The following is a 15973-nucleotide window of genomic DNA, read 5'->3' on the forward strand; positions in this document are numbered from 1 at the left end:
CAAAACTGCTGATTCACTTTTTAACATAGAGGTATGAACATTTGAATAATTTATTTTTGGACATTTAAAAACCCAGTGATTTAACAGGGGGGGTTTTTTGACACTGAGAGGTTGTGTTGATACAGAGATTGTCTCACCTCTTAGCTCTTTGCTGAAAAGAGTAAGCTATACAGTAATTAGCTATCTGGAGACCCTTGTCATGTGAGTTTCTCAATGTACAAATAGGGCACCACTCACAGATTCCTCACGAAAACCTGAATTCCCAGCACTCTGATTAAAAACTGAAGGAGCTGCTTGGATGAGTGGCAAACATCTTCAAGTAAACCCAATGAGTCCGGTTTTTGTTTCATCTAGGACTTTCCAGACGCCACATCCTGCCAAATTGCATACTCCAAAAATAATCATTCTATCCATCTTTGTTCGTTCACTACTTAAGGCCAATTCATGGTTTCTACATTTGTGTGTGAAACCTCATGGAAACTTTGACTGTGTGGCGTCAGTCTGTATTGGTGTGTGTGTATCACTATGTAAGACCCTCGCAGTCAATACAAAAAAACTCTAGCAGACTCCTGTGGATTTGGAAAAGCTGACAGAAGTATAGACGCTCAGGATAGTCACCGATGCTGTTCAGCCCCTCCAGCCCCTATTTGTGACTCAGGTGTCCCGTTTTGTAACCCACAGCCAGTTTGTTGCTGATCTGACTGTGTGTCCTTGTATTCTTCTGCTGGTAAAATATATATGCCGCAGATAACAACAGATCTGTTCACACAGGCCGGCTTAGTGTCAGGCCGATCATTGCGGTTTATCTTTGTGTTGCGTGTGCACCGTCAGTGTGACTGTGTGTTCAAACGCTGTACTCCCTGCTAATGTGTCAAAGCTGTGGTTGATGAGCCGCGTTAAGATAAAAATAAAATGTTTATCGTAAGTAGTAGGAGTGCTGTTTCATCACTACGGAAAATAAGAAATGTGAATCAGAATTTTAAAATGTGTGTGTATGCACATCTATAGGGACACATCACTTGCTCATTCCCTTTTTAACTTCCGATCTATTTATCTACATCACCTACAGTATAATGAAGTGGCTTTACTTTGTTATATGTGTGTGTGTGTGCGTGTGCTAGAAGCTCCTATTATTCCTGTTAAGCTTTTATCCGTTCAAAAGAACTGGTGAACTTTTGTATGGGTATTCAGTCCTTCCCATCCAAGGATTACTTTGTATTCAAAGCTACCATGTGGCAGGGGGGGAGGGAGGGGCCCTGCCAAGGGACTAACACAGGGAACTGGGCAGCTCCACATCAAAAAAGCTGAGCATCCGAGAGCTGCCCCAGATACCGTATATGTATGTGTGTTACATTTCTGTTCAGCTATACAGGATGGTGAGGGTGACAGCAGACTGTTTGAAAAGTGACATGCGACCAGAGCAGCATTTGACTATGATACACAAGACAAACTGAACCAAAGTTTTCTGTTATCAGTCAGCTGTACAGTACAACAGAAACTACTAAATTTCTACACGGTCTGGACACAAAGCGAACGCATAAACAGCGTGGTGTGCCAATAAAGGTCCAGTTCAGCCGCTGGAGCTGTCCAGGGAGTGAGTCATGCGATGAATGAGCCGCAGTGATCCATGCTGATGCCACCACAGACAGAACCAGGCATCTGTTTACCATGCTCACTTCACTTTTCTGTAATAAAATCCGGGCGTGTGATCACCAACGAAAAGCCAGTGTTTACTACAACACTGCTTCAGACACACATGTCTGGACAACGGATGGCATGCTGCACTTCCAGTAACCTTTCTGCTTCTAGTACAGTCACTATGAACGCTATGAATGACTAGTTCATTATTTAATTCCTCTATTTCGGGACATACTTGAAATTCTAACATTTCAAATGCGGTTTTGAGCGCGTTGGAAATATTTCTAATCCAGGAGAATATACCTCGACTTCCGCTTAATGACCTCACCAGGACGGCACCCTGTCCCAGCCTGGTGACGCACACTCCCGGACGCTCCTTATATGGTCACGACTCGCGCGACCAGATTGCTGCGCTAAGTGGAATGAAGTCAGACTAAAGCGATACGAGAAGACGAGAAGAAGTTGAACACGGCGCAGCGCTCCTTCTGTACGAGACGACCGAAAAGACACAGCGACACCTGAACTATCCGACGCCGGGCTGCACTTATCCTTAAAGACGACCATACACCGACATGATGCCGAGACTGCCAGCAGCCCTCCTTGCTGTCTTCTTTCTGGCCGCGCACTGCGCCTCAGGTGAGCCCGAACTCTTTGATGTTTTGGTCCTTTTTTTTCCCTCAGCATACCTTTAAGCATCCGCGGGCTGTGAAGCGGTAATAGCAGGGCGGGATACAGATGTGCTGATTACTGTATCAGATGGCAGGCATGTGGAGGAGCCCGCTCACAGTGCTGTGGTCGAGACGAGGACGCTGTTAAACAGAGTAGGGGTCCCACGGACAGTGCATGATTAGGGCGACCGTTATTAGAAAACACGTGATTTACTGCAGTGTTGTGATTTCACGATCGGGTCAAGTTGGGAGCAGGCACATCAACGTTTTTCTTTTGGATTGCTTTTTAAAGCCAGGCCGTTTTAGTGCTTATTTTTTTCCTTGCCATAACCTGATAATCTTGATTATTTTCAGCATATGCCATTTTCATTAATTCTGTTGCTGTTTTTGGTTTTAATTAAAATGTTAGTGCACCTCCTTGTGACAAGTAGCTCAGTCACTGTGCCATGCATGAATGTAAAATTAAACTTTGATTTTATATTATGTAAGGGAAGCTTTGGATCTGTACGTGGATCCACTCACTGTAGGAGTCCCATGAAATAAAAGTTAAGCAGCGTAAAATAGGCTCAGTGTGAGTTCTGCTTTTATCACATGCAAGGAGCTGCAAAAGTTGAGGTTTACTGTCAGGCGACGGAATTTATGACCTCTAATAGAGATTTATATGAATCATTTTAAAAAACGGTAGATACTGAATGTCGTAATATGCTGTGAAGTTGTGTACTCTAGATAGTAAGGCGATGCATAATGTCATAAAAAAGTACAGTATTGCTTCTGATAAATAGTGGAGTCAAAATAGCCAGCGGCATAAAATGGCAAATCCCAACCCTCTTGAGAAATGTTGATTCTATCGGCCAGTGTTCGTTCAACCACTTAAGGCCAGTTTATGTTTTCCTTGTCCTCATGTAAAGACTGTGGACTTTGAACGGAGGGGTGTGTTGCCTTTAGGGTATTTGTCGCTGTGCTCCGTAGATGAGTTACCGGGGTCGCACCTTCATTACTAAAATGAACTTAGTTTTCTTTGCAGTTAAAATTGTATGATTCAGTCTAAGTAGAAGACAACATTGTCCAGGAAATATTTGTTATGGAAAAAGTGACATACCTGTTGAGACTCAAAGAGAATGTATTTGAAAGAAACTGGGAAAAATGGAACATTTACATGAGATGTGACACCAACTGAACGAACGCTAAATGGAACAGTGGACTGAACAGTAGTATCTCCAGACAGTATGTTAGTGTTATTACTGTTACTTTAATTTGTACCTTGTTTGCTGTCAATAAAAATTTAAGTGATAAAAAAAGAAGACAACATAACATTAAAATACTCAACAGTACTAGAGTAAATTTACTTTAAAGCCAAATTAAATTTAGCATCTCACAGCATTTCATTAAGTCATTCAGTCACGCATTAGAAACAAATGACAGAAGTCTGTTAGGGGACTGTGTTTGAAATGATCATGTAATATTGGAAATGAAAATATAATTACAATAGTGGCATAATGATTCACAAATATGTTATTTGATTTTTTTTAATTTACATTTTTATCTTAGTCATTAAAAATAAATATATATAAATGTCATACTACAGTGCAGTAGTACAGTACTACAGTGGATAATATTAAAATTGCGATCCAGATTTGAAAATTCAAACAATGTAGCAAATCTATTTCTCAGACACCAGATTTAGCTGGTGACAGGCAGATGCTGCACTTAGTCACTTGCCTAAATATAACACTACAAACAAGTGCACTAATGAAAAGGAATGCGCTCTAACATAGCAGTCCAGCACTTAATCCCCCTTTCATGAATGAAACAGCTCAAGGTGGTAATTCAGCTGAAGCCCACTGAATAAAATGCCAATAATAGCCCACTGACTTAGATTTAGCGCAGGATGATTACATTAGAATTCACTTGTGTACCTAATGAGCTGTCAAGAGAGTGTACAATCACCTCCTGTTTCCAGGATGACCTTCCAGATAATTCTGTGTTACAAACTGGTGCATCACTTTGCACTTTGCTCTCCTGAACCTACACTTCCCATGTGCTGGTGTGCTTACATTGACATTACTCAGATAGAAATTGCAACAAATTTTATAGACCAATACTGAGTACAGTCCCTTTGAAATGTGTCATGGGTATTGCATATACCAAAAGCTATTACTGAGTGTTGGAGGAAATGATGAGGTGTGTGGATGAAAAGAAACCAAAAAAAATTTACAAGTACAAACTGTCAAATGACTATTAAAGGGCAAGTCCCCTGGTTGCATAAACAAGTGTGAATGCAACTTTGTCATCGAGCTTTCCAACAGTATGTCACACTCAGGCGCAACTTACGTGCTCATACGCTACATACTTGCATTCCACTTTAGGATGTTAGTAATTACGCATGACACACTCATTTCCGATTATTTTCTTTCTTTTTCTTCAGTTTTACAGTGTCTAAGTTACAAGAGCATTTAGCAACTTGGAAGTCAAGGAAGAGATTCACAGGTGTTGAAACTGAGGAAAATGTACACAACTCTTCTACATTTTGACCTGCTTTCCAGTACACGTTAGTGTTAGTTAGTTTCACTGACAGTGTAGAGCAACAACAGTGGAAATCTTTCCCCCTCCCCCCATATTTGTGGTGTCACACATAGTGTAGAATATATACATAGTTACTCTTAACATTCAATTCAGTGCAATTTTATTTTATTTATATAGCTTCAATAACAAAACAAATTGTTTCAAGACATTTTATGAAACCCAGACTGAAACCGCCAGAGGAAGCATGAAGTGTATGTAGAATCTGATCTTGATAGAAGTAAAAGATTGGGTACAGGTCAGAAACACACAACTTCGGGCCAGGGACACTCACAAGAAGAAGGAGGAGAGAAGGGGAGACGGAGAGATGGACACACAGCTAATATAGAGTGATATAGTAGATAAGGAAAGGTGCTCAGTGCATCGTCCCCCAGCAGCCTAGGACTATAGCAGCACATCTAAGGGACGGGTCAGTCCAGCCCGAACTCTAAGTTTTATCAAAAAGGAAAGTCTTAAGCCTGACCTTAAAGGTAGAGAGGGTGTCTGGGAGCTGGTTCCACAGGAGATGGGCCTGATTGCTGAAGGCTCTACCCCTCATTCTACTTTTTGAAACTCTAGGAACCACAAGTAAGCCTGTGGTAAAGCTAAGTGTATTGTCAGCTGAACAGTTAATAATTCCGACAAGTAATCTTGGCAGTCCTGCCAATTGCAAGCAAGGGATGGCACAGCAGAGCCACTATGAGATGAGGGACTGTCCATCTGCATCTGCACAGCGACAGGACTGACCATATAGTCCATGGAACTGACTTACAAGTGAAACGCCAGAGGGCAGTATAGGCCATGAACCAGTAATGCTTGACTGGCGCTTGCTGCCTTCTCCCTGGCTTCCATTTGTTGGCAATGAAAGCATGCTGTCAACTAAGCCTCCTCTCTGGAGCCTGTGCTGTACAATTACCTAGAGCACTGAGCTTGCTTTAAACTTTGTTTTGAATGTGTGCTTAACAATCCGTAAGAAATAAGACAACAAGGTGAATAATAACCTAATAACTGTTGTCAATGTAAAAATTCAAAGTGATATCAAGATTGAATGTGGTGGTTATTGTTCAGCTGTAGTGTTGTGATGGAGGCCACATTCCTGTGGTAAAAGCTGCCTGTTAGTTCTGGCTCTTTTTGTCCTGGCTGGACGACAGCGTCTCAGACAGGGACTGGCAGGGGTGTGTTACCTTTTGCTTTTCTGTTCTTGTTCTTTTTTGTTAAAAAAAACAAAAACGTGTTTGCACCGGCAAATTAAGAAACCGTCTTTATCACTTTATCAACACATGTGCTGCCAGTACTCACAAGACAACTGAAAACAGAAATGTGTGGCAAGTTCTCACAGTGCAAAAGAAAACCTAAGTGCGCCACAAATGCAAACACAGAAATACGCTGCAAAAGTGAATGCGACAATGGAATTATGTCCAGGGGCCCCATAAAAGTGGACGCACCACAGAGTCAAAACTCTGTGACTTTGAAGCTGACCATGACGTTTGCCACTCATCAGTGGTGTTGAAACAACCAGTAGCCTTTGCAGACGTGACTACGTATCACTCTGCGTGAATAACATTAACTTGCAATTTTCATAGTCACAAATTTCCATTTAGTGTCATGATACTCTTTGATACTTTTCTCTCCTTGTTTATTTTTTTGTGCTTGAATATTTTTGTCAGAATGTGCTGGCTTACGTTACGCCCCTGGAAGACGGGAAGGAATGATTGCAGATGTGATTGTGGGCTGTTTCCTCAGTTAGAGCGTTTACTAGAATGAGGAAATGGCGCGTTCTTTCGCTAAGTGGAGCTAGACAAAAACAAGCGACGATAGTGTAACAGATCCAGACTTTCTGGCTGATAACAGATCACGCTGGCTTATATTAAACCATTGTGAAAATTAATGAAACGTGGAACGGGCCAAAAGATTTTACACCTTTAGTGCTTTCTCAAGCCTTTTAGCTGTTTTTACAGATTGAGTATGTCAGAAGCCTTAGTGGACTGTTTCAACTCTTGTAACTGAGTTCATACACATATATTTTAACCGGTCACACTATCAAATCCAAATGAGAGGGAGGGAAACAGAAATACCACAAAAAGTTATAAACTTTTTGCGTAATCACTCAACGAATATCACTGCACATACATGTAACGAAAGCTGCGTAACTCATCTCCTTCTACTTTAGTCCACAAATCGCCCCACTAACACAGTTATCTACATACATGTGCACAAATGAGACTAACTGTGGAGCATACACACTTGAACTGGTTGATTTAAACTGTTGAAAAAAGTATATGAGCTTTGAATATCAATAGGTAGAGAAGCTCTATATAGATACAAGCCATTTACCATTTATGAAGGGTGCCCTACACAAAGAAGAGAAATGATTACAGCAAGAACAAAAGTGTGTACCACTTTATTTTCATCACCAATATAAAGAAAATGCAACAACATCAGAAAGGATTTCTAATTTACATTATGGTTTAATCCAGTGTTAGTGTTCTTAATATAGCTTGTTGAGAAACCCTTGACATGTCACACAACAAGAATACGCAGGACTGACTAAGTGTGTAACAAACTCTGTTACACAATGCATACAATGGTGTGCAATGATGCCTAGAGCCGCCGCTACTAGCCCGCATAACCTTCCATGAAAACCAAACAGTGCAGTCACTGATGACTGCACAAAGGGTTTTGAATTCATCCTGTCCATCTGTGAATGCCATGCTTGGACTTGCCCTGCTAAGGCATCACATATCAAATAAACCTGCCTCTGTGGCAGAGATGAAGCCCAGATGGGTTTTATGTGGAGTAGCTGTGTTTACAGTGGCAGTGGGGAGTACAGTCTCTCCTACTGGTTAGGCCTGCATTCTTCAGCCTGCTTTTTTATGAGGCTGAGACTTGAGATAAAAACTGGTTTGATGCAGTTTGAAAAGTATTTAATCAGCTTATTGTCTGCACAAATCCAGCAATAAAAAGGCAAAAGCAACGATAAGAAAGACTTGGACAGGAATATAAGCTTACCGCCTTTAACAATCAGGCAGCATCAAAAGACCACGCTCATATGATTCTAGGCTATTTTAAGACAACCATGTCTTCAATATGTTGTCTCAGGACATTGACACGAGAGAAATGCTTCCTGTGGAAAGGCTGCTAATAACTGACTGCTGCTGATTCTGCAGGTATAAAAACATCCAACAGTCAGTTTGATTCAGTTCAGTTTGATTTATATAACGTCAGTAGCAGTACAAATTGTTTCAAGACGCTTTACAAAACCTGGCCTGAAACCCCCGGAGTAAACAAGTAGGCGGCAGTGGCAAGGAAAAAATGAGCCTGTGGAGGTGGAGGGTGATTGGAGGATGAAAGCAAAGCTGTCATTCCTAATGGAAAGCAGTCCCACCCCCTCCATGGCGCTGCTATAACAGCACCGGGCAGCGCCTTCAGCAGCCGACTGCCTCACCCGGCCTGTGTGAAGGAGCGTTACCACAGGTCCTTCCTTCCTGCTGCTGTGAGGCTGTACAACCAAGCCTGCTCCCAGTAGACCACAAATGTAGAACTACTGTTGTATTTCATTTGCGATTTTTCTTTTTTATTTATTTAATGTTTACTTCACTATCTCTTGTAGGCACTGTCCTTAAACCATATGCTTGAGGCCAGCCGGGTAGAGATGGAGAGGGGGGGGCACACAGCTATTAACATGCTATACAGTAGCAGTACATAAATACATGAGTAGAAATAGATATAAAAGAGAGAAGAGGACAGGTGCTCAGTGTATCATCCCCCAGCAGCCTAGGCCTATAGCAGCATAGTTAAGGAATGGTCACCTGAGCTAGCCCTAACTATTAGTTTTATCAAAAAGGAAAGTCTTAACTTGCTTATCCCTTATGAACTTACTGGTTTGAAAGTAGTTATAAATGTCACAAACAGTTAACATAACGTTAGCATAACATTTGATTTGAATTAGCAGCCGACAACTAAAATGAGATTTGGGTTGTTAAAATAACAGTAATAAGCAGAAAAACAATGTCATTTCAGCTTATTTCCACTCACCAGTGGCAAGTAGCAATCGTCAACATCTACTCCAAAAGTTTACTTCGTTTCTAGGCGTCCCCTGGAAAGGGGATAAGGGTTCAGTGGCTCTAAAACATTTGAAAATTACAGGTGTTCAGCAAATCAGCAGACATAAGGCTGTCATTATGGACCTGAGTCATTTAAATTTTATGGGATTTTCATGACTTGACTCGAAACTCCTCCTATCAGGTTTTGAAAAAAAGTGTTTTGGACAGAATTTGACAACATCTCTTTTATTATGCAGGCTCCTATCCCAAAGCACAAAATGTCACCTGGAAGTCGACCAACTTTAAAACTATTTTGACCTGGGAACCCAAACCGGCGGATGATTACTCCTACTCAGTCGAGTTATCTGCGTAAGTACCGTCCACACCCTCATTTTAAGAAGGGAGAAGAAAAGAAAAGAGATATGTAAGAGGAATGGGGAAAATAACAAACAAAATAAGATGTTTTTTTTAAAAAAGCATTCAAAGGATCGGTTACAAATGTCTCCTGCATTACTGCTGCTCACATGATTTGAATCTGTACATTTTAGCTTTATATTGATTGATTATTGCATTCTGACAATATTGGCTGTGTGTTAAACTGCATTTTAAATAATTATCATGCGTCTCTGATTGCTGCATCCCTCAGGCATGTCTGTGTGTAAAATGTGGTCTGTTAAACTGTTGCAGGGTAGGTAAGGACATCCAGAAGATTCCTCACTGTTTGCGGTCCCTTGAGACGACCTGTGATGTGACCAATTATTTGACTGACCTGAAAGTCAGCTACACAGCTGACATCCTGTCGGAGCCCCGGCTGGGGGTCTCCTCTGACCTCATTGAGTTCCCTCACACGAGGTCACCACGCTTCTCCCCCTACAATGACAGTAGGTTCCTCTACTATGATTGTGTTTTCTAAATCGGCAATGAAAATAGATGAGAAGAAGTAGCTAGATACACCGATCAGCCACAACATTAAAACCACTGACAGGAGAAGTAAATGACATTGACCAGCAATCTCTCGTCTGCACTGAAGATACACAGGACCATGACTGTGCTATTTATTAATACTACAAGCAACTAAATAATCGAGGCACTCAATAATAAGGACATGACAAGAAGTGGAAGTGAAACCGATGAAAAATATTGTAGTTCAATACAATACAATACACATATTGTAGCGTCTCACACAAAGGAAGCTACAGAGGCTTTTCTGCAAGGTGACTGAAGCTTGAACACGGGCTACTGTCGGCTGTAGCCCACGTCAACACCATAAACACCGTCAGTCTGACACTTCTAATATGCGTCTCTCACTCGGCAAACTCTCACCTATACCGTAACTTTCATCTCTTGCGTGGTGCATTAACTGACATCAAGGACAAAAATCCACGGTTTAAATACACAGCAGCAATGTCAACTAATAGAACACAACAGAACTGAACATAAACACAACATAAGCTTATCAATACTGTGCGCTGTAGATGTGTATAGCCTATATAAATCGGGACAATCATTAAAATTTAATAGCATGTTGTAAGGTAGCATAGTGTAGCTGGGTTGAAAAAATGCAGTATATCTCTGAAGCCTTTTCCGTGTAGAGCAGTTAAAGGTCTAATAACTTTAGACAATGAAATTCACCAACAAACTGTTGATTTGCAGCCTCCTTCTCTCTGTTACCGCATGACATTTGGTGAAGTTGTTAATTGCTAAGTGTTAAGAGGATTTGGACCGTTCTTCTGCTAGCATTACTGGATATCTTTTCAGATGAGTGTGTATTGTAGTAGTACGTTTGTTGTATTTCAGGACTGACTTGCATATTATGCATGTCATGGTATGTCTTCTCGGGGGTGTCTGGGTTGTTACTGTCACGTGATCAGTGACTAGTCGACTTCCTGCTTAGAGACTCGTGGCGTAGCAGTAAAGTCGACAAATCGACTAATCAACTACTTGGTACAACCTCTAGTGTTCTCGCAGAGGTAGACCCTTTTAGGTCAAAGGTCAAAGAGGTTTTTATTGCTTTGTTATGATATTATTGTGGTTGTGAGTATGTGTGTTGTGTATGTTCAAACAGTTTTTGCAGCTATGGTTTAGAAAATCTGGATGCACTGTCAGTGTTTTTCCAACCTTAGCTTTCATTGTAGTCACTTAATAACAGACAGAGACGTATTTAGATACTAGACCACCAACCCTGTCACATCAACAACAGGAATAAGACTTCATATTCAGAAATACACACGCAAGAAAAAAACCCTACGACTCCCTAACACTCCCTTTCTCCACAGCTGATATAGGCAGACCTGAGTTTGAGCTGAAGGTGAGTGAAGACAAAAGGACAACCACCCTGTACGTGAGTGATCCACTCATCGCGCTGTTTAAAGATGGCCGCCAGCTGACCATCGGGGATGTCTTCGGCGATCGGCTGCAGTATAAAATCACCTATTGGAAAAATAAGAGCACGGGCAAAGTGAGTAACGGCAGACATCACAATACCAGACTCTCACACACACACGTATAAGACAATAGTAACGCCATATTATCCTGTTGTGTTGTCTTCAGAAAGTGCGCAACTCAAAGGCCAATGTGACAGAGCTGACTGACCTGGATAAAGGGAAAAGCTACTGCTTCACCGTCCAGGCCTACATCCCTAGCCGGAGAACAGACAAGCAGCTTGGACAGATGAGTGAGGTGCAGTGCACTGAGGACGAAGATCAGTCCATCTTTCAAGGTGAGGTGTTATTTTCAGAAATGGATCACAGAATAAATTTCTCTGTAGACATCATATTTTTTGAATGTATGTCTATTGCTTCAGAGTGTGTTGCTTCAGAGCATATTTCACCCGATTTAACGTGCTGTTCCTAAATCTTACGGTATCTTGTTTTGTCATTCACAGTTTATTCGGTTCGTACGATTGTTGTCACCGTCGTCGTAATACTGGTGCTGATTGCCGTCTTCATCGCTGTAGCGGTGATCTGCTGCAGGCGCAGGAACAAAGCCTTGAAAAAAGGAAAAGACGGTGTGCCACCCGAGCTTATGTATTGAAACCCACACACAGCCACAAACACAAACTCTGACAGGGTTGCCAAACATATCAGTTTCATATTCATGAAATGTACCTTATTAAAGCTGTATTTATTTTTTTTTAATAGTGATTTCAGTAGTTTGGGTTACTGACTCAGACGGACCAGGAGCATAGGTGGTGGGGCTGATGAGGGGAAACTAGAGAAGGTGGTCATAGTGTTATGCCTGATCGGTGTACATACATATATAGAAATATGACAACGTTGAATATGCTGGGTATGACAGGTGTTTTTTTGCTTTTTTGCTTTTAGAGTGGTGGGTTTGTTTGCCTTCCGTATCTGAAGGCGAAGGAATGCTGTCTTTTGCATTCTCTGTGACATTGTGGCCCGGTGTTGATACTAAAATTTGGAAAAGGCCTGATGTTGAGACTGGTTCAGGCCGCCTTGTGTGCACAAAAAGAACCAGTTTAACATGCTTTACTGTTTTTTTTCTCTCTCTCTCATTTGGCTTGAGATTTGTTTGGATAGTGAGAGAGAGCACCTTAATGCCAGTGTCTTTCATCAGGCTTCTAGAGTTGGCAGCCCTGTCACTATGGGAACATGTGACACATTTGAAATTGGACTGAAGCCTGTAAAGAAAGTAGAAGGGTGGATCTAGTTCAGCTTTCCTTTGTTAAACACTGGAATTCATCTTTCATTTAGTTTCTGTGAAACTGCCTTTAAAAGTGTGTGAGGATGAATGAATAAACAGCACTGTCCCCTCAGTGTCCACAGTTGAAGTACACTTGAGCAAAGTACACAATCTCACGTAAACTGTCAGGACGAGCTGCATACATCTGCCCACTGCTCCGATTGTGCTCACTACTCCTTGTGTATATGAATGAGTGGGGTGAATGAGTTCACCTTTCCAAGTGTGTAAACATAAAGACAGATAATAATTGGTACTGTAAAAAACGGTACTCAGTTCAGAGCAGCCGCTCAGATAAGGACCAAGGTTTTGTCACACAAACAAATAAAGGCAGGCCCCAAATGCAAGCTGGGGGAAAAAAACAGGGGTGATTAGACATCTGGTGTGTGCAGGCCAAGAAACTGCGTGTACCTATGGGCTGTGTTCCTTTAATTCCATGCAAAAGTTTCAAACTACAAGCACTGAGTTTCATACTGTCGAATAATTTCAGCCAATTAAAACACCTTTCTCAATGGAGATGTTTAGGGAAACTGTTTCACAACAAACACTATCAAAGCTATACTTGTAATAAAATGTTCTAACTTGAGATGGGGTTTACGGCTCTTCGAAGGGAGCCGGATCTTGTGGATCTGTTCATTTCAAAGAGCTGTTAAAAAAGACTTGCTCATTTTGATATTTATTTATTTTTTAAGATGCCAGCCTGGGGGTAACTCATTTTATCTGGGAAATAATCACTGGGAGGAATGATAGGGTAAGATCTAACTTAGACATCCCACCAATATATAATCTATTGGTGATATATGAGTTTGAATGAATGATTCTAGGCAGATAATAAATTCCCCTTCTTTAGACCAATGTGTACTGAGGCACTGATGGAAAACTCAGATAATGTCAGGTGATATTTGCATAGCAGATAAACACTAATGGAAAGAAGAAACACAAAACAACAAAAAAAAAAACTTGCAACTGTGACTCAGTTCCCATTGTTTGTTTTAAAGAGCCGGTCAATAGATTCGGTTCGTTCACGAATGTCACAACTCTAGTTCTAACTTATCAAAAATGAGGAAATTAGAAATTAAGGCCTGCCCCAGCTTCTTCAAATAAAGGACTCTTACCTTCTGCAGTCAAGGTAAATGAAAGACTTGGTCAATCTTTAAGGAAATGTGATATTTAGTTTTTTTATTTTTCATTCCAAGCTGCAGAAAAGGAGACTTCCGAAAACCAGGTTTGAAATCTCCTATTGTATGTACTACTTTAGTCCTATTGCTGAAGCTCTGTTATTTTCAGTCACTGTGTTTTATATTAGGTACTTCTAATAACTGTAGCTAAACACTACCAACTGTTATTACTGATTTGATTTTATACTGATTATAGTCTACCTTCTAACTTGAAATTATTTTTATGGTGAGGATATTTGGGATTCATTTGCACTTAATGGAAATCAAGAAATTATGTACTACTACTTTTTATTTTGTATCATGTGTTTCTATTTATTGTGTTTAATTAAAAAGTTGCATTAGTTCATGTTACTATTTTTAGTTTTGGCTGTTGCAGATTATTTCATGAGGTGAAATATCATTAATAAGTAATTAGTAACTGACAGAAGAAAACCAGTTTGTAAATTTCAATACTGTCAATACTAATATTCAAATCTATTGACAAATTAACGAATAATTATTTTATGGCGTATGAATTTTGGGATTGGTTGCCAAAATATTTATGCATGAATATTTTGTTGATTTCTCACACATCCAATGAGAAAAGTACAGTATGATTTGTTTAGATATTCCCATGAATCATCTCTTAACCTCTGTTCCACATCAATACTGCTGTTTTGTATTTATACTTCTTTTTATACGTTTGTATTGTATATATTTAATTTTGTACTGATTCTGTTTATTACTGTTACTGCCCTGTCTGCTGCTGTAGCACTGCAGATTTCCCCACTGTTGGATCAATAAAGCAAGATCTTCACAGATCAGAGATCGGATTTACTTTGACCTTTAACCGCCGCAATTCACCACAGGTTATTCTTGGGTCCATATGAATACCTGTTCCAACTTTGAAGAAATTCTGTCTAGGCATTCCAGAGATATTGCATTCACAAACTGAAGAATGGCCAAAAACATATTTTGTGAAGTAGCAGTGGCCTTGACCTTCATATGTCCAAGGAGACAACTGTGCCAAATTTAAAGAAATTATGTGTAGAATGGAAGGAAGTGAGGTCACAGTGACCTTGACATTTGACCCTCAATTCTAATCAGATCATCCTTGGCTCCACTCTCAGACAGTACTGTGCAGACTCTGGCTCCAAACTCGCAAGATGGCACCACCCTTATCCCTGGGAAACTTGCGTCAGTTTGGCCAGTGCAAGATAGTGAGAAAATGTATGTGTTGTCCATATTTATATACAGTCTATGCTCTCCACAATAAGCCCAAATAAACCCTTACAAGAGCAGCAGACTTAACGATGGTGGTAAAGCAACCATTTCTCCGCTGTCTGCTCCTGTCAAAATAGGAAATAGTATATAAAAACAATGCATTCATTCAAGAAGTCGTATAGTTTCAAACAAAAATAGTCTTACAAATAATAATAATAAATGGCCCTTCCATTCCAGTCTCTAAATGTTACTGCTGAGGCATAACGATTACATCTCAAAACAGATACTTGGCCTCTCCTTACACCATGTCCTTTAAAATCCATTTATACATCAGTCAGTATCAAGTGAACTGGCAACTTTGATATGGATAGCATTAACAGTAAGACATGTAAACAATAGGCTATGTATCTTAACTGTACTACCGACACATTTTACCTCCAATGGTGCAAAATAATGAGGGCAGGAAACAAGTGATCTTGAGACAGGTTTGCTGTCCTTTAGTCACCAGGCTATGCTGCGACCTTTCAGGCCAGTCTTTCTTTTCTTTTGTCAAAAACTTTGGCCCACAAATCCCGTTTTGAAACTTAATGAACACGTCTTAATTTCATTCCTCTTAATGCGTGGTCAGAAGGATTAATCTCAGTTAATATAAACCCACTGACTTGGACTAGTGTCGTCCCTGATGAGGTCTGTGTGCTGCTAAAGTATTGTCTTGCATCACCCTATTGATCATGTGCTTTTTTTTATGTCAACTGAGAGAACAATCTGGTATTTATAAGCTTGGTCAATTAGTTTACCAGACCCTTTCCTGTGTGCATTGGTGCCCTCTTGTGGCCGGTCCTGCTACTGCAGCTCTGTGCTGCCACTGTGAGTGGATATGTAGTCAAAGCGCATTGTGTCCTCCACAAGGATTTCAAATAACCAAGCAGTGTGTTATAATGGCTACTCCCCAGCTATCCTTTAGTCAGTTTGGAGTCAACAGATC

General features: G+C 40.6%; 1 protein-coding gene across 1 annotated transcript; it reads left to right on the plus strand.

The window, feature by feature from the left end:
- Positions 1-2047: 2047 nt before the first annotated feature.
- f3a (coagulation factor III, tissue factor a) lies at positions 2048-14586 on the plus strand. Its single transcript, XM_084566084.1, has 6 exons — positions 2048-2274; positions 9166-9277; positions 9596-9789; positions 11185-11366; positions 11459-11627; positions 11793-14586. Exons 1-6 carry the CDS (start codon positions 2211-2213, stop codon positions 11939-11941), a joined length of 870 nt encoding a protein of 289 aa, XP_084422210.1. The 5' UTR covers positions 2048-2210; the 3' UTR covers positions 11942-14586.
- The last annotated feature ends 1387 nt before the right edge of the window (positions 14587-15973 follow it).

The sequence above is a fragment of the Chelon labrosus genome, assembly GCF_963514085.1.
Source record: "Chelon labrosus genome assembly, chromosome: 18".
Taxonomy (NCBI): Eukaryota; Metazoa; Chordata; class Actinopteri; order Mugiliformes; family Mugilidae; genus Chelon; species Chelon labrosus.